General features: G+C 39.5%; 2 protein-coding genes across 4 annotated transcripts in view; both read right to left on the reverse strand.

The window, feature by feature from the left end:
- Positions 1-679: 679 nt before the first annotated feature.
- On the reverse strand, positions 680-11,883 carry tgm2b (transglutaminase 2b). The gene is made up of 13 exons (XM_072382542.1): positions 11,730-11,883; positions 8,416-8,595; positions 7,257-7,475; positions 6,888-7,006; positions 6,346-6,474; positions 6,073-6,250; positions 5,797-5,929; positions 5,150-5,253; positions 4,775-5,014; positions 4,158-4,433; positions 3,904-4,064; positions 2,053-2,189; positions 680-1,386 (listed from the first exon to the last, which is right to left on the reverse strand). The coding sequence occupies exons 1-13, from the start codon at positions 11,737-11,739 to the stop codon at positions 1,236-1,238; spliced, it is 2,037 nt and encodes a 678-aa protein (XP_072238643.1). The 5' UTR covers positions 11,740-11,883; the 3' UTR covers positions 680-1,235.
- Positions 11,884-13,782: 1,899 nt separating this feature from the next.
- Positions 13,783-18,373, reverse strand: part of quo (quattro) — a 29,001-nt gene continuing 24,410 nt past the window's right edge. Inside the window, exons 17-24 of one of the 3 annotated variants that reach the window (XM_072382543.1) lie at positions 17,635-17,859; positions 17,007-17,177; positions 16,409-16,586; positions 15,769-15,885; positions 15,423-15,674; positions 14,750-15,027; positions 14,476-14,539; positions 13,783-14,350 (exon numbers count right to left, since the gene is read on the reverse strand). In XM_072382543.1, the coding sequence (XP_072238644.1) occupies positions 14,501-14,539; positions 14,750-15,027; positions 15,423-15,674; positions 15,769-15,885; positions 16,409-16,586; positions 17,007-17,177; positions 17,635-17,859 (1,260 nt within the window). In that variant the 3' untranslated portion in view covers positions 13,783-14,350; positions 14,476-14,500. Of the gene's footprint in view, positions 14,351-14,475; positions 14,540-14,749; positions 15,028-15,422; positions 15,675-15,768; positions 15,899-16,068; positions 16,176-16,378; positions 16,587-17,006; positions 17,178-17,634; positions 17,860-18,373 lie in introns of those variants that run through there. The other 2 variants (XM_072382544.1, XM_072382545.1) reach the window with 2 other exon arrangements.

Here is an 18,373-nt window from a genome sequence, read left to right on the forward strand (position 1 = left end):
CAAAATGGTGGAGAAAATACATTTTTTGTTTATGTCCGGCAAAAGTTGTTTAAAAACAGACATAACCTTTTTAATGCACTGCACAATTTGATTTAGACTTTATCAGAAATGTACACATGTATTGCTCTGCCTTTGTTTACCAGAAAAGTTGAACACTTGAAATGGTTTGTGTTGCAGCCAGCTGCTGTGCAACACAAACAGTGCACCCTGCAGAAGCTCTCCAAACTCAATGTTCAACACGGAGGAATTTATCTTTCTGACCAGCAGAGAGCAGCCCTTCTTCATGTACATGCACAGATGCTTCCATGTTTCAACGCTGTGCTGTAATGCCCAATGAAAGAAGAAAAATAGAGAATTGAATTTTTTGTTTTTTAATGCAGAAATTCAAACGATTCCTTTGAAAAGGAAAACGTAAAACACTTAGGCTCCCACCATGTGTAAACTGTGCCTCTTTTGCTGACAAACCTTCTTTCAAAGTGTAAACTAATCCCAACTACACACACATATATATACTGGTGCTGTGAAGAGGTAAAAGTGGGTAGAGGATCTAATGGTATAGGATATGATTAGGAAAAAGGGTAAAAGAAATTGTGAATAAAGTTTATTTTAATATATATTTTTTGGCATTGAAAGGAAGGTTTGTGGGATTTGCATGACAGAAAATGGAAAAACACATTCATCATCGTGTGAAAGGAGTTTCTTGCACTTTTTTTAAGATAAAAAAAAAAACTTCACATTGCAATGGCAGTTCATTCTTTGTGAATGATGTATATGCCAGGTGCAAGGAGAGAGGAGGAACCGTGAGCTTTGGAATGCTGTTCAAAATGGATGCAGGGTGTTCTTATTAGTTCCATATGCGAGGTCAAATGTGATGAAACACTTAAATCGGCGTGTTTACAGTAAGAAGAGATGCTCCCACTGCAGAGGAATGTTTGCTGAGTTAGAGCTGTTAATGCTGTCACTATACCATTGAAATACCATTGAAAGTTTTACAAGCAGTTGCAGTGTTTAATAAGCCTTACACTTCATGTTAAAAAGTCTACTGCTCTACAGCAGCTAACATACAGAAATTGCAAAGAAAGCAGTGAGAGGAGAGAATGAGTATATATTTGAACAAAAAGGTCTGTAACTACTACATTGTAAAGATGAGTGTGCATACTATCATGTTCATATATTGCTAAAGCAGTTCTGAAAAGAAGACTAAAGGCATTTCCGTCACATGGACTGTAAAGGTTTTACTTTCCAATAATGACATTTCTGTAACCCTTGACGTGACACAACTTGTTACTATCAAAGTCAACCACCAGCTTTCTCAGGCCAGAATGGGTCGGAGTGAAGTAGATTTTAACTTTGGCATCTTCCCCAGGTCCTACCGTGGAGCCCAGCCTGAAAGATACACATGAAGTATTAGAATTCCGAAAGCAGCTAGAGGACTTTATCACAGTCCATACGTTTAATAAACATTTGGATTATCGGTTACTGCTACAGGAGAACTCATAACATTTGTGACTATTTATGGAAATAAGCAAACGCAGCTGCAGTGTTTGAAATTTTCAGCAGAGGAGTTAAAGTAAATGGGAGTACAGATTCTGAAGGTGGATCATGTAGACACATCCTGCTGTCAGAAACCTAGTGCTGGGTTTGTTTTGTAATTAATTAGATAAACATTACGTAGCTCAGTTGATAAGATCTAAACACACAAATAGATTCATAGAGGGGTTACAGCTGAACAATGAAACACCTCTCTGGTAATGAATTCTCTTTAAATCTCCTGTCTGCTCTGGTAATCCCCTGCACAGTATGTTTCTGTAACAGTGTGCTCCTGTCCCGACTAACAGCTGCACATCCAGACAGACATCTGGGTTCTGCACTGACACCAGAGCAACAAATTATAAAACAAAATAAAAATTATCTCGGAATCTGGGAGTCAAATATGGTAACCACTGTGTTTTTTTTATGGGGTGAGATGATCAATTTGCCTATTTAGTATGTTGAAGAAAGACATTTAAGTTTCTCTGACTTCTAGTGGGATAACAAGGAACCTGGTACAACCTCTCAGAGATGACGCTTCCTCCAGTCAGGTTGGCCCCCTCAATGCTGAAGCAGCAGTTCTCCAGTGACTCTGGTAGAGGGTTTTGGAGGGTGATCTCAGCAGCTAGCTTCCGATTCTCCTTTGGTTCACCCAGGATCTGAGGGTAGTGGTCAAATCTAAGTGTTAGTTAAACAAAGTCTTATATTGTGTACTCCGCAAGCCCTCTGAATACGCAGAAGTGCATGAACTGGTGGGCCAGTAGACTTTATACCTGTTCTGAGATACTGCACAATAACCTAAATGGTAGACCTTTACAAGTCAGTAAAAGGTAGCAATTCTACTGAACAGTACTTAATAGTTGATACAAAGCTTTTCAAAACATCCACAGTCTTCAAGATAAGCTAAAACTTATAAGAAAACAGAAGATATGCCTGATTACAACACCGATAAGAAGCGCCATCAGACATTTAAAGACAAAAAAGCTACTGCATGCCGCACTGAGTGTATTGTTAATGCTCAGCAACCTTTTAATATATTCAACTGTTAAATGTGAAAGGTGTAATAAAAATGTACATAAAGACAGAGCAGCAAAGAGGGTCTGTTTTATAGCAAAGTCTGGTTTGGGCTTGTGTGTTCAATCAAAAGCAAAAAACAAAAACATTAATTAACTGTTGCGATCCTGACTAAATTTCATCCTTTGTGTTTTTCATTTTTATATCTCTGGGCATAGCATTAAACTTGCATATCTCATACCGACACATTCAAACTCTGCAGTACAGCATATACTACTACTACTACTACTAATACTACTACTGCTACTACTACTACTACTACTACTACTACTACTAATAATAATAATAATAATAATAATAATAATGCATTTTATTTGTAGTGCCCTTTACATCACAAGATCTCAAAGGGCAAATCAAAGCATATCAATCCTGGCTCCTCAGTCCTTGCAAGTTTATACTTCAGTCAATACAGTATTTACCTAAACCTCTCCCCTAATCCTGCTCTCTCAGGATGACGACAGTCTCTGTCTGCCTCTTCTATGGTCTTGCTTAATGTATTCAGCTCTGCCGAGCCTTCCACTCATCCTCAGCTCCAGCCACAGTCAAAACTAAATTTCAAGAAACCTGCAGTGAAATAGTTGTAGTCAACCTCACCTCTGAGTCTGCTTGTGGGTCCCACAACTGATATCAAATGAGATACTTATTTGAGGGACAAATGCACGTTTTTGGTGTCTGCTTAAGAACTAATAACACATTTTATTTCTTGAACCATATTGACTCTAACTGGATCAGATTGGTCTGAATCACATAGTGTATCAAATTGCAAGGATGGTTGCTTTATGTAAATGTTGTATGAGAGCATGTATGAGATCAATGCATCAAAATGTATATTTTATCAGCCCAGCCTCAAGGTTTGAAAGGTACATCTCCGTCGTCTTGATTTTGTTAAAGGCAGACTAGGACAAATATTATTTAGAAAAAAACAACAACAACAACAACATACAGAATTGTACAAAATTGACCCCTGACATTCATGTTGATCCACTATAAAAGTTACAGTGATGTATTTTTCTGTACAGGAAACCCTCTCTGCGAGGATTACCATTGTTTCTTTTCTCGTCTTAGAGTCTGGGACTGTTTTAGGCTGCAAATCTTTAGGCAAATCACAACCAATGAATGTTTTCACCTTCTTCCAAAAAAAAAAAAAGGCTTTGCTATACATGCATTCAGGCTCAATATTAGAATTGTGAAGCAATTGGTTTAATTCTTCTGTCTTACTTAGGGTGTGGCCAAGTTTCCAAACAGTTACCATTTAGTTTCACCTTTAATTTTTTTAGAGTTTATTACCATAGTACTCACTCTGACTTTGATTTCAGGATTCACCAGTACAATGTTCCTCACTGCCAGGGTGACCTCTCTGGTTGAGTAGTCCACCAGCAGAGCTGCCAGACGAATTAAGTTGTCCTCAGTGAGCTGGCCACCATACTTGGAGTAGTTCAGCCTTAATGGAACTTGCCTCTCTAGCAGGACACAAACAGATTTTCTTTGTCTGAATGCGACGAGTCACATTCAACATCATTCTCACGCCATGACCACATGGTGATCTGGCTTACCTGCTCCTGGTGACAGTTCAACATTGAGCAGGTCTTTAAAACCACAGTTTCCTCCTAAAAACCCATTGTAGGACAAAGCGCATGATCCAAATGCCAAGCGACACTTCTTCTCGCTCTGAGTGTTGTTGGTAACAACAGCAAACACGTCAAAGTCACAGCCCTTCCTCATGTCTGATGTCACTTTGATAGTGAGGTGTAGGCCATGATCCTGCTTCTGCTGGAGGAGCTTGTTTTGGTGGTTGGCCTTTTTGAAAGCCTCTCGCTCTTCATCAGATCCTGTAAATATGTAGCGAGAGGCACAAAACAATCAATAATAGAGGCCTCAAAGTTTAAGTTTTGCCATCCAGAAGACACCTACTATAATACATTTTAGGAGAGAAGTGACCAACTTTATATACAGTAAGAGCAATGCAAATACTAATAAGAAATGTGGTAAATAACAGATACTGACATTAGTTTCAGAAAGAGGTATGCTGAAAGAAATGTATATGAAAATGGAAATTATTTGGGTGTAACAAGTTATAACTCCTTTTGTGAATTTTTTCTTACAGAAGGGAAAAAGAATAGTTTGCATTATTTATCTGTCAAGTTTACATATATCCAGCAGTGCTTGCTACCTTCAGGGTACTTGTAGAGATGAGTTATGTCCTCTCTGGCATCACTGCCCACACTCTTAGTGCTGATCTTCTGGCCCACCACTGTAGTGGTGGTTACCTTTGAGGTGCTGCCGTCTTTTTTCTTCATGAATGTAATGACATCAGCATTGACCTCAGCAAAGACAAAGGGAGCATCATACTTGGAAGTGAGCTCGCCTTCCTTGATAGCTCTGACAGGGACGGGGCCACAGCAGTACACTCCTATAGGAAGGGGAAAATGCCAAACCAAATACTGACAGACCCTCTTAGCCAAAAAAAATTGAATGAAATGAAAATAAAGAAAGAAAGACAATTAAGAAAAAGAGAAATACATTTTTAAAAAAAACAGTTGGTTACCTCCACTTTTCTCCTGGGGTGTGGGGTCACTGACCTGCCAGCCATTAAAGTCAGATTTAAGATCGGGCCTGGTCATCCAGCTCTCTATCCAGCAGTGATAATTCCTGCAATACAATATACATCATCCACCGGACTGCGACAGCTCATAAAGACACCCATACCTACGTTTGTTCTGATGTCATTATTGTGGCAGAATGGCAGTAAATTGATTGATTTTACACAACTTAAGGCACAACTAAACATCTGCAGAGTAAATCAGCCATCTGTGTGCAAATTCCAGTGAGTAATCAAACCCAGGGGATGTTGACATGAAGTGCTTCATTTTGAAGATAATAACCGTATTCTCATTTTTACACGTGTCAGCAACACATCTTCAACCCTTAAAGGTTTAGGAATAGTAGAGTAAATAGAATAGTAGCAATTTGAGCTGTGAGCAGCTTTAGAGGTTTCAGTCCTGAAATTTGAAAGTATGTGCAGATCAGACCACCATTTTGGCTTTACCTGTGAAAAGTGTTTGACCAAATATCTAAATGTATGCCAGACATGTGGCAGACATGTTGCAGGATAATCAATGTTACTTAGTTTATCAGTGATTGTTTATAGCATTTTGTCCTATCAGTAAAGATACAACTTAAAAAGGGTCTAACCAGATCATGTCTTTGGATTGAATGAGTTCCCCATTTTCGCCGATGTAGCGCTCAATCACCAGGTTGCTGTTGGTATCATGGGCAGACCAGTAGTTGGTTACAACTCGACAGGGGATACCCAGGGCTCTGGAAACTGAAAGAGAAGTTTTAAAGGAAGAGCAAAAATGCATATCACAACTACGTTTTTCCATAGTTGGTGACATGTTGTGTCTGCCTGAGAAAAACTAAGTGTGTTGTCTGGAGATAGGCCACCAGCTCGACTCTGCCCTATCTCACCCGAGCAGGCCACTGCAGCAAACACCCAGCACTGTCCATAGCGAACAGGCTGACAGGACTGGGTGTCCCAGTTACGCAGGATCTCCACACTGCCCCGCCAAAACATGGGGCTCACACCTCCTTCATAACCATCCGTCCATTTCCCCAGCAACACCCCTCTGTCGTCATTACAATTCACCTGCCAGGTAAATGAAAACAGGTTATGTTATTAGTAAAGAAACATCTATGCAAATAAAGACAGACAAGAATAGAATAGAGAGTAATAGGTCATACCATGGCGCTAAGCACTCGGGACACATAGATGGGATTTCTTCTCCCTGAATAATCTTTGCCAGGATTGCGAAGACATTTCGGGTTCATGTCTAGAATCCTCAGGCAGATATCCAGGATTCCACTCTCAAACTGCACCAGAGTGGAATATATATCAATGTTGTTGTGTGCAAGTGATAAAAGTAAAGATGAAAGTAGAAGACTTAGATCAAAGATATAAATACACAGAAAAGTAGATGCTTAAAACTGTCATAAGGTAAATAGTAAATGGACTGTACTGGAGGCTAAAATTGCACAAATAGCGTTAAAATTGATCAGGTGTAAAAGAATAAAGCTCACTTTATCAGATCTTCAGTGTTCATAGTCAGATATACTACATGTCATGGTTTCTGCTATTACATATGCCCTACTAAAACGATAAGCAGATATTTTATCAGAATGAGTGTAATTCAAAATTCCTCAACACTCTGGCTCAAAGATAGTTTGTCTGATTGACTGTTTGTACATTGGAATGAGGCTGACAGTGTTAATGTTGGTTTTGGTACCTGGCCAAAGTTCCAGGGAGTAGATATTTGATATTTGTAGCTGCCTCGAAAGATGATTCCATCCTGAGACAAGACATACTCAGCAAGACTCTGCTCGTTGTCCATATACACGGAATCCCCTGTTACCATGAGAAAATACAAATAAAGTTCTGAAACAAGTCATAACCAGAAGATGGCAGATAAAGTAATGATGTTAATTTCTAAGAAGTTGAACTGAAATACAAGCATTCCACCACATAATTTGTTCACTGCTAAGTGGCTCTTATCCCTAACCCACACTGGTGTAAAACATGAACATCAGAGCACTTTCCATCAAAACAACATCCACTGCTTAACAGACAGCTTGACACATGTGGTCTGTTTACCCACCTGGGCACCAGGGGTTAAAGAGCAGAATGAACTCAATCCTCTGTGACTGTCCAACAGTCAGGTTGTAGCGGCCTATAGGTGCGTCTGGTGCAGCGCAGAGAGACAGGGTCACCATGTCCCCGGGGGGGCTGGTGACAGCAGCACTCCAACGGGAAGTGTCAATGTTGGGGGACAGACCAAAGGAGGCCCTGGTGCCATACTGCTCAGAGGGTTGAGGACCTGCATGTAACAGTAGATAAAGTTAGAGCCATGAGTCTAAAGCAAAGAAACCAAGTGGTTTAAGCAAAACATTTGTGTCTGGAAAATGGACTCCTGCTGGTTCCAACCCTCCCAAAGTTAACTTCAAAATATCTCTGGCATGTCGTTTCATGCGTGGAGAGCATAACTGTGTAATAGCAACGGCTTACTTCAATCATTTGTACCCGAGTCAGTCCCTTGACATCTTCCATTCAATGCAGCCAACAACAACAAGCTTTTCTCCATTACTCCCTATGATGGGATATAGAGAGAGTTCAAATATGCTTTGACTTTAAAAGTCTGATAAGTGTTATCTGAGGTTATACAAATGCTTCCCTCTTGGCAAGCAACATTTCCTGTAAAATAAGTTGTGTTTGATGGTGTGCAACAGTAGTGTTATCACACTCTTCACAAGAGCTCTATCCAAATATTAGAAAAGAAGATGAGAAGATAATTTTCAGTGTTGACGTTCTAAAGACAAATATTTAGGAATCCAATCTCTGAAGCTCCCAACAAGAACAGAAAAGTCCATTTAAATTGCAGAAGATGTGTGGGAGGGCTTAAGGCTAACAATGGAAACAACACAACATCTTACAGTTAGAATGAGAAAGCCAGCAGCATTGCAGATGACTGAACAAGATCACTCCCTTTTCCTTTCCCTTAACATTGCTGCTCCCTTTCCTTTCAGGATTTTGTACAGGCAACAAGAAAGTAATGTCAGTGGGCGCACACGGTACTATGGGGTTCAAATGTGCGCCGACTTCCTGAATGAGAGGATATAACCACAAAGCTTTTCCACTGACATTCTGACACTAATTCTTTATGCTTAGATGTCAGTGACGACTACACAAACAGAAATGTGTCTGGAAAAATAAGTTTTGAATATTTAGTATATTCTAAGAATTACTCAAAAGAGCAGTACCTGTTTCAGCAATACAGTGAAGAGAGCTGACTCCCAGCTGGTAGCTTCCAGAGCGAAGATACAGGCTAATTGAGAATGGTTGGCCTCTCCTCACAATGAGCCGATCCACTCCGTTGAGATCAGTGCGATGGTCAGTGTTGTTAAACTCGCATTCCAGGTTCAAGTGACTGATGTCCAGAGCTTAAAAGAAGAAAATGTGAAGAAAATCTCTTTCAAGCCATAACATTCAACCCAGTCTTAGAGTAAAATGTGTAATGGTTACATAAATGTATCCATTCATTTGTGTCCACAAACATGATTTTTTTACTGTTCTTTTTCTTTTCTTCACTGAACATCAAAATATCTCAACATTTCCTGAAACACTGAGAAATGTTGCATAGAGTTTTGTATTTGGAGATCGGAGGGGTTATGGATGGCTCTAGATATTAAACTACCAAGTGGGAGAGTCAAGATCGAGTCCTGTTTTGATCAGTAACTCTGAATGTAATTTTTGCAGCCAGTCGCTGTTTCATGTGCTTATAATCACTATTTTGTCCTTACACATTATAAACTACCACACTTGGTTAAGGTTAGGCACTAGAAACAAGGTTGTTAAGGTCAGAAAACATTGGTGTTTGCATAAAAAATGACCCAGTGATAACATTTTGCATCAAAATATCCTTTGCCTGGAGTGCTGGCAGCCAAGTCTCGCCCCCTTGGCTTAACATGCAGGCCACACTAACCAGATGTCCTCTTAAAATCCATCAGATTAACATTTTTGTTAGATGACATAAAAAAAGAAAGAAAGAGTGAAAGAGAGAGTGAAAAACTGCAGATTTGGTTTTCATCTGCATAAACACATAGTTTCCATTTATGCTATTTTTTCATAAAAAGAGACTGGGTTTTAATGTTTGTGAAGAGTATTCATCTGTATTAAAGTAACTGGTTATATTGTGACCATCATACAATGTCTAACAGTTACAAATACATGCAAATACATACAGACAGTGGTTCAATAGGATCTTGACTTCTTTAAGACACACTTGTGAATATGGCCCATATTTTCAAAAAGTGACAAGTTTTTGTTGTTGCTTCTATTTTACAATGACTTTATTCTCTATAAATTCAATAATTTATTAGCAGGATGTGATTTATGTTTGGAAAAGCTTCTATTTGTGGTCTACAAAGACATTACAGACACATGAAATCTGTCAACCGCAGGATGCTCTATGATTTACTAGATGGTAAAATAATTTAATTTGGCTGGTCTGTATGTACTGATTTAACAGAAGGTAAGCAAAGATACTCCCTGTACACTCACAGTTCTCCTTGGGGCCGTTTAGGATAATTAAGAGTCCCACCCTTTGATTTCACGCTAGAAGGAAAAGTTAAGTTCTCTTAGATCACACTTTGATTGCTCGAGCTGCTGTGTGACATGCCAGAGGTTAGCCTCTCTCCATATATCGTACCATAACGGTGTTAAGAAAAGCCCTAAACAGGCATGGAGCGGTGGTGTCGAGGCTGGGACAGACAGCTGCTTTATGACGTCCACAGGGGATCGTTACTCAGGGTTTGTCTCATGTCTGATCTTTTACTGATCTTGACTGTGGTCCAGCTCGTAACTGTAGACATGTTGATGTTTTGTGTGCTGGAATTGTATTCAAACAATTAGAAAGCTTTTGCTGTTTAGTCTGTGTATACTCACAAGCCACTTAGTTTTTATATGGTCTGCTAAAATATGAGCATAGCACTTTAACACAGTAGTTATTTAAAAGCTGATTGCAGAAACATCTGGGGTTAGGGTTACACCTTAACTGTAAAGACGTGAGATCCCGCTCACTACAAATGGGAATAGTCCGTTAATACCATATGCAAGTCTGTGACCAAAAACCATAAGAAAAAAAAAAGGCTAGAACTGTCACAATAAAGAGATCATCCTTTCTGTAGAAATTTTACTACACAACTTTCTTGAAGAAGCAACAATATTTGCTCATAAACTACAGTGCACCACAATATAACTTTTAAAAGTGAAGTAGGTATGGTTTTCCAGATGTTACACACATGTGGTGTAAAGTCCTGCATCCCTGACTTCCAGCTAATTCTGTAGAGCTGCATAAATCCAAAACAAAATACACAAGCAGAGACTCATGAGCCATCGACTTGCATCCCTCACTAACCGTAATGTGTTTGCCCAAACTCTACCAACCATGATCCCCCCCTCCCATCCCCAACACTACAGAGGGACTTTCTCATCAGCAACACTGAGCACAGTAAGAGCCTTAAAAGGAACTTCAAACAAAAAACTAACTGGTGTAGCAGCTGGTACAGCAACTACTATTTTAATCCTGGAAATACATATAAGCAAACACTACAGTAAAAGAACTTCTTCAGTTCTCCAGGTAACACCCATGCTGACTTCAAGTCTCCATCACAGGCACTTTTAATTTCAAATGAATGCTTTGTGTATAACAAACAGATGGAAAACCTGCGTCAGAGTGTCCAACAAGAATTTGTTTGTATTTGTATTCAGTTGCTCCAGTAGAGTGACTTAAAGACCCTGGAAGTGTAGAAAAGAGCAAATATACAGTCTAGGAAGGTAAGTGCGCTTATTCAAGTTCTCTGTTGAGTATAAACATACAATAACACGTGTATTCAACCCAAATGTGTTACACAGCCTTCCTAAGACATTCTTTATCTGCTTCACTTCTTCACTTAACACCCAGGTGATAGACAGATCTTTAACCCCTAGAAGGTATTCAAAACAAACATTACTGAGGAGCTTGGAGAGTTCTGGATGTCTTCACAGGGGTAAAGAGCAGACTTTATTTTGGAGGGGTTTTGAAAGCTTTTAAAGATAGCACCAATCAGTGGAAGCTGCAGCTGCTCTTAGCTGCTATTATAAGTGTCAGGGTCCAAGGGCAGTTATCATCTGCTCAAACATGGTGGTGAAATGTTTCTCTGGACCTCTATATACACAGCATTGACTCCAGTACTATGCCTCTATGCAGTTTGCTTGCTGATTAAAAAAATACCTAAAAGTTTGACCCTCCAGGATGCACTTCTAAAAAAACTGTATCCATTTCATCTAATTATAAACATCCACACCGAAGAGAGCGTGCGAAATCATCAAAGCGCAATCTATTGTGAATTGATTTAAATTGAGCAATTGATATTACGTAACTATGAACGTGTAACAGTGTAACCATTAAAGTAGTTAATTAGGCTGCGAGAGCTCTGGTCAGTTAAATGGCTAATAGTTTCCTATCTTACAGCAACACTTCTCGGCAGGTCTGCCAAAGTAAAAGCAAAACTTGGCGGCACTCAGTGCTTCTTACCTTGCGTCATGACTCCAGCGGGGCTCTTAAACTAAAACGTTCTGATGAATTTTCAGCTCAGAGTGGAAAACGGAGTCTCTCCGCCTCTATAGCGGTCTTATTTGTAGTCCTTGTACCAGCCAGTCATGGTGGGTGTGACACGACCCTCCCCATAACAGAGTGAGGAGCGAAAAAAACCAACAACTTAAGGCTTGTGCTATTGTCTCTTGGTGCAAGCACTTGCACGTACGCGAGCGCCCACATACTACATGACCTTATGATTAATATGCGTTCACCCCCCCACCCCCGCTGTATTCCAGGGTAACACTTCTGTAAAAGAGCGCCCTCGGTGCTTTTCTTATAGAGCAGCTGTCATGTCAGAACCAGATTGCAAATGCAACTTCAATTATTTCTGCTCCCCGTTACTATTGTTTTTAATAGGAGAGAATATAGCTTTTCACTATCTTAATTGCGAAAAATTAGCCCAACTTACGGTATGTCAACAGATGTTGAGTTGAAACATTTCAGCTGGAATGGAACAACGCATGAAAAGAGAAATAATTCAGTTATGATCCGTCTATAAATACAAAAGTAACATGTTCTTTCATTATAATGAGCTCGACCATTGTTGTTCAGTCAAAAATTAATATTTTAGTTTTCATTACTGCTTCCAGTCAGCTAATAAAATTAGTCTCCAGCAAACACAACTTTTACTCCTTTCTAAAGAAAACAAAAAACGTCTGCTGTAAACTACATTGCAATCTTGAGAAATGACTTGACTTTCTTTGAATTACCAACTGAAGCTACTATTCAAGTCTTCAGAAGGGTCAAGTTTACTGCCTGCCACAAAGTGGGGGTGATCATGCTGAGAAATATACTCACAGCTGCTTGCATTGGAGTTTTTTAGATTATTTTGTTATGACAATCTAATAGAATAAGCCTTAAGTTAAAAAGAAAGGATAAATCTGTAAATGTTAGCTGTCATGCCAACTCTACATCTCATTAACCCTGTCTGTTTATCATAGACAACATGGAAAAGTTCACAAAAAAAACATCAAACTTTTTTGCTTTTAGGTTCACTGGTGAATGTACATGGTTTTGTTTTCGCCATATGAGGTGAAAAGCCTGAGCTTTGCTCTCTGGGCAGTGGCTCCAAAGTTTGGCATAAGGTCAGGAATGTGAATTCAGCGCTTAACTGAGGTGGCACAAAAGGTAGAGTTCAGATGAAATCCACACAGCAGTGGTGACAGTGGGTTTTTGCCAAGGCAAATGCTGCAGCTTCAACTTCACCGTGCCATCCTTTATCTATACGTATTTCAAGATCAAATGATAAGTGTATGTGTGAAAAGGGGTGATGGTGTTGATGGTGTGGGGTTGTAAAAGAAGAAGGCCAAACAATTAAGAGAATGCAGGTAAACTGATATACTGATATCTATATTAATAGCCTCAAAAAATGAATACAAAAAAATGATAACAACCATTTTTACCGGATTTTTTTTATTCTTCTTTTTTTTTAGAAAGCAAAACAGACTGCATTGGTAAACTGTTCCTCGTGGCAATTATTGAATTACAAGCATAGTTATGCCCATTAGATTAAGTTAAATTCCCCAAAACTGGTTTTAGAAAAACATGAGTCTTGCAAATTAAACTCAAACTGTGGCTTTAACATTAAGGTTAAGTGCTAATGTTTGGCTTTCAATGTATATCTGTGACACAATCAATTGGGACTTGAGGTTATTCTTCTTTTTATTTTTTATTTTCTTAGATCTATTATAAGTAGTGTGATGCAAGCATGTGATCACCCAATTGCAGCAGCAGTTATTAAATACAACCTTTATTGAAACACCAAAGAAAAACATGGGTGAACCATAGAAATACATCTGCATTAAGAATAGTGTTGATGAACTGGAGCTTCACCTGAAATTTGTGCAAAGTGGTATTATACACCCTGTATCAGTTGGAGTCGTTTTAGTCTGGCTGTCAGAGTTATTTATCATGTTTTTTTTTTAAAGAAAAAAACAAAGAGATAAAAAATTGAGATGTAAATACAAAAACGCATCAAAGCAGACGAGCATTGGGATGATTTTGTATTGCAAATAGAAAGGAATACAACTCTTGAATGGATCTGCTCTCAAACAAGTAACATGAAATACAAAGCCATTAGTTGAAAGAAAATACTGAGTAAATGTATTATTTAATGTTCAGAAGGACACATATGTTGTAATTAAGCAATATTAAGAAATTAACTTAAGAGCAATACATTCATAGCATAAAAAACATTGTGTATGGCCTTATGTTACATTTTCCAACTACAGTATAATTAACTGTAGTATTGTTTCATGAATAACAGACACAACTACTGTAGCAAGTCTATGAGCCTTTGCTTGAGCTATTAAACTACCCTAGAATACAGTGAACTGTTGTAAGTAAAGCAATGTCATTTATGTCTTTCAAAAGCTATGTTATCCTTGTTATTGTTTAAAGCCAGAGCAAATATAAACTAATTTCTTATTGTTTGGTGATATCAAAACACTTTATATACAGAGTGGTAACAGATTACAGTAGCATCTGTAATTCTAACACTTGTATTTAATCTGTATCATCTTCAATGCTAACAACCTTTGCATGGGCTGCATCCAGATCTGTGGAAAGAAAAAGAAAATATTCAAACTACACATCCAAACAGACATCATTCATAAAAAGTCAACTAACTATTCAAGTTTTGGCCTAGTTCTAAAAACATTTGGTGATGTAGGAACGTACTAACCTTTTATTTTACCATATCTCAGGGGTCAAACCTCTGTGGACTTTCCAACACTGGAGCTCTGAGCCTGAGACATTCATAAAAACTTTATTAACTCTTAATACTGTTTAAAACAGAAGGTTTATCATTAACATGAGAAGATGTATTTGCAAGTAAAAAAAAAACTGTTAAGTGAGAGATTAATTAATCTTATTTATTATCAGACTGAATTAAATTCCTTGCATTCTTTTTTGTTTTTTAACACATGAACATTTAGTTAAAAAGCTTTCTACTGCACCGTGCTGCTGGGTAGATCCATGTTCTGTTGTTGTGGTTTGTGTTTGGGCTTGGGAGGAACAGGTGGTTGGGTTTTCTCAGCAGAACCAGTGTGGGCATCTGAATTTTGCAATCCTGCACAAGCTTCAGCTGGATGAGCAAACGCTGCTTCTTTGACAGTGATTATGGAGGAGCAGACCGAGGAGTTGTCCTCCATCTCTCCTCCCACAGCAAAGTGGGAGCTGTGACCAGAACTGCTGAATCCACTGACGCTCTCCCCTGAGGACTCGGAGCTGTCCACTGGAAAAAAGACAAGAACTTTTTGTGCCCATTGGAAAGGGAAGAATGGATTAATAGACTGAGGAATTAATAAACCAATCAGTTTATCTTTGTGGATAGAGAAATTTCCCTAACTGGACAGCTGAGGCCCAAATACTGTGTCAGGAGTATGCTTCAGTACTGAAACAACCTTGTTTTACTATTGAATCATTTACTCAGACTCTACCCTTTGATCCCAGATTTTGAAAAGGAAGTATCTTAAGGCTTGAAACACCCTGACAAAGAGCAAGCTGCTCAGCGATCCTAAATGAAATGCTAACAAGTTGCTGTGCCTGAAGAGATGTACATTTTCTCTCTAAATTAATCATGTGGTCCATTTGAAAACTATACTGTACTTGTATCAAATTTTCACTTACATAATAAGGTCTGACTTCCTTCATGGTCCAGGTCATCCTCCTCCAGAGGTCCAGGAGGTGATGTGTAACCTCCAAGACTGCTTGAAACCACCCTCCGCTTTGGCCCACTCACGTACCCTACAGGGGACAAGGAACCCCGTCCTGAGGAAGAGGAGGAGGATGAGCTGCTGCCTGAACCAACAGATTTTGGTCGACTACCCAGAGGCTCACCCTGTGATACACTTGATCCCACACAGGAGAGCACCTTGTTTTCTGCAGGGACCAAATGAAAATAAGTTCAATAAGAAGTGTAGTTAGCTAGTAAAAGTCAAGGACTGACAGGAAATGATCACAGCATCATAATTACCTCTTCCCAAAAGTACATAGCTCACGGCTCGGTCATTGATAGCTGCATCACTTGGTTTGATGTCCATGAAAGGCTTGTTTCCAATTCCCAAGAACACTCTTTCTTGCATGCGGACCTCTGAAAAGAACACCTGGGAAATATTACTCTACAATAACAAATAGAAATACTTTAAACCAACATAATATTGGTGTCTTCATTATGTAGTTAAATTTGTTGATATGGTCCTCCATTTTTTTCATTGTAAACACATAAAGATTTGGCTAAACATATTAGCAATGGCATGCACAGAATTGTACTGTACAAATTAATGAAAAACATATAAGCAGCTGCCAAAGAACCTTTCATGAATTAACCCCAACTTCCATATGCAGAATGTGTCTTACAGAATTCTCATGTAATCCATTTGCCTCTAATCCAGTGTTTCTCAATTCCGGTCCTCATGAGTCACTGCCCTGTTTGTTTTCGATGCTTCCCTCCTCCACCACATCTGATTCAAATGAATGGCTCCTTATCAGCCCACTGCAGAACTTGATGATGAGCTGGTCATTTGAATCAGGTGTGGTGGAGGTGGGACACATCGAAAACAAGCATGGCAGTGGGTCATGAGGACCTCTAATCAAAGCTACTATTTCTACTGTACCTCTGTTGTGTATGGCCTGCTCCCACAGGATCCGCTCCAGGTCCTTGGTCCAGGCCTCCTTCACCTCTTGGCTAACTGCTTGCAGTGTGTATGTATCCTGGCTTTTCCTCTTTCTGAACCAGATCTCAAAACACAAGCCACTGTCACCGCTGTTTTGAGTCATGCCTATGTCAGATGTCTAAATAGAGAGAAACATGACATGGTCACATAAAGCCCCCATGGCATGCTTTTCAATGTTTTGTGGTTTTATCAGCAGTGTTAAAATGATGTATCATTACCCTAAATGCCCCCAAAGGTTAAAATATGGGGTAACAAGGAATCATCTTACTGTGAACAAACAAGGTCAGCCACCACACCATTGTGCAAACCTCAGATACACTGGACATCTTAACCCAAGTTAAGAATTTCGGTTTTTGTGTAATCCTACTTGGACAGAGGACTGGGTGTATCTTCTACACATTAATACCTGTGTGTGTGGGTGTGTGTGTGTGTGTGTGTGTGTGTGTGTGTGTGTGAGAGAGAGAGAGAGAGAGAGAGAGAGAGAGAGAGAGAGAGAGAGAGAGAAAAAAAAGAGCCATATTATGTACAGTATGTGTACCTTGAATGACTGTTTGTAGATATATGTGTCATTTCCTACATCTGTCTTTCTGGTCTTGCTAAAGAGAATGAGTTCTTGAAAAAGGAAAATGTGACGGAAACATTTCTTCTTCCTGAACGTCACCAAGAACTCATCCTGACGTATCAGCTGCCCCTGCTCCTTTAGATTAACCTATAGCACAGAAAGGGAGCATATCATGATGTGGATTAAGTGATGATTAATTTCCAGAACTGTAGTCAGTAATGTTGCAACATTATTTCCCTGGAACCATGGGTGCACGCAATAACCAAAAGATTCCAGTTGCTCCATTTTGACTCACCAGATAATGGAGCTCCAGGCCATGACCCCCCCCCCCCCCCCCCCCCCCCCCCCCCCCCCCCCACACACACACACACACACACACACACATACACACACACACACTTCTGCCTTAATACCTTTTGTAAAAAATGGCATTTCAGTCCTGCCTGAACTTCACTCCCTGCTTCCAGTAATATTGCACAGTACTAGAATAGAATGATTAGTGACTGTAACACTGCAAGACATGCTTATGTATATACAATAAATCCCATGTTAGTAATATATTCTTGTGGCACAAAGCTACAATAGCTATTGAAGCCCTGCTTACATCACAGTGATGGATGGCGTCCATGGCCAACAGATTGTTGCCATGGCGGAGCTGGAAGTGGATGACCTCCAGGGCTGCCTTGATCTCAGCAATCTCTCTGGTTTGTCCTGGTCCACACTCCCTGATCAAGTCCTGCAGCAGCAAACTGTACTTACTGATGCGCTGTACGGGCTTCAGCAGGTACGACCACAAGTCCATTTTATCCCCCAGCTTCAACTGCTTTTGCTGGGATGACAAAAGCGGAAAACGAGCAGGTATGTTATTGGGTTTGTATCCGTCAGGGCAGAAAACGGGTTTGATATGGTAAATAGAGGATGCTGGGGAGAGGTTGTTTTGGAGGGAATTTAAGAGAAATTAATCAGACAAAACGGCATAGTCTTAATGTTGGAAATGTATTTTGGTCTGTCAGTCAGTCCAATGGGATGAAAGGGTTGGGGAGGTAATGGAAATATCTCACCAGCTATTAGGTGCATGGCAATGAGATTTTGCAGATTTGCACCATTCTGACCCATTTGTAAAAACCCTAGTTATTCAAACTTTTCAAAGTACATATATCATCAGGTCATTATTCCATTGTAAAACCTTGGTTTATATACTGTCTGTCCAAACAAACACAATGCTTCTAGCATCAGTGTCCTTGTGTCATCATAAACATTTTACCCAAACCCTCCCCATCATCTCCTGGAGATGCTGGCGTGGCTGTTTACCAAGTTATGTAATATTCAAGTCAAGTCAAATT

This window comes from Leuresthes tenuis, unplaced genomic scaffold (assembly GCF_036924035.1).
Source record: "Leuresthes tenuis unplaced genomic scaffold, fLeuTen1.0.hap1 SCAF_3, whole genome shotgun sequence".
Classification (NCBI taxonomy): Eukaryota; Metazoa; Chordata; class Actinopteri; order Atheriniformes; family Atherinopsidae; genus Leuresthes; species Leuresthes tenuis.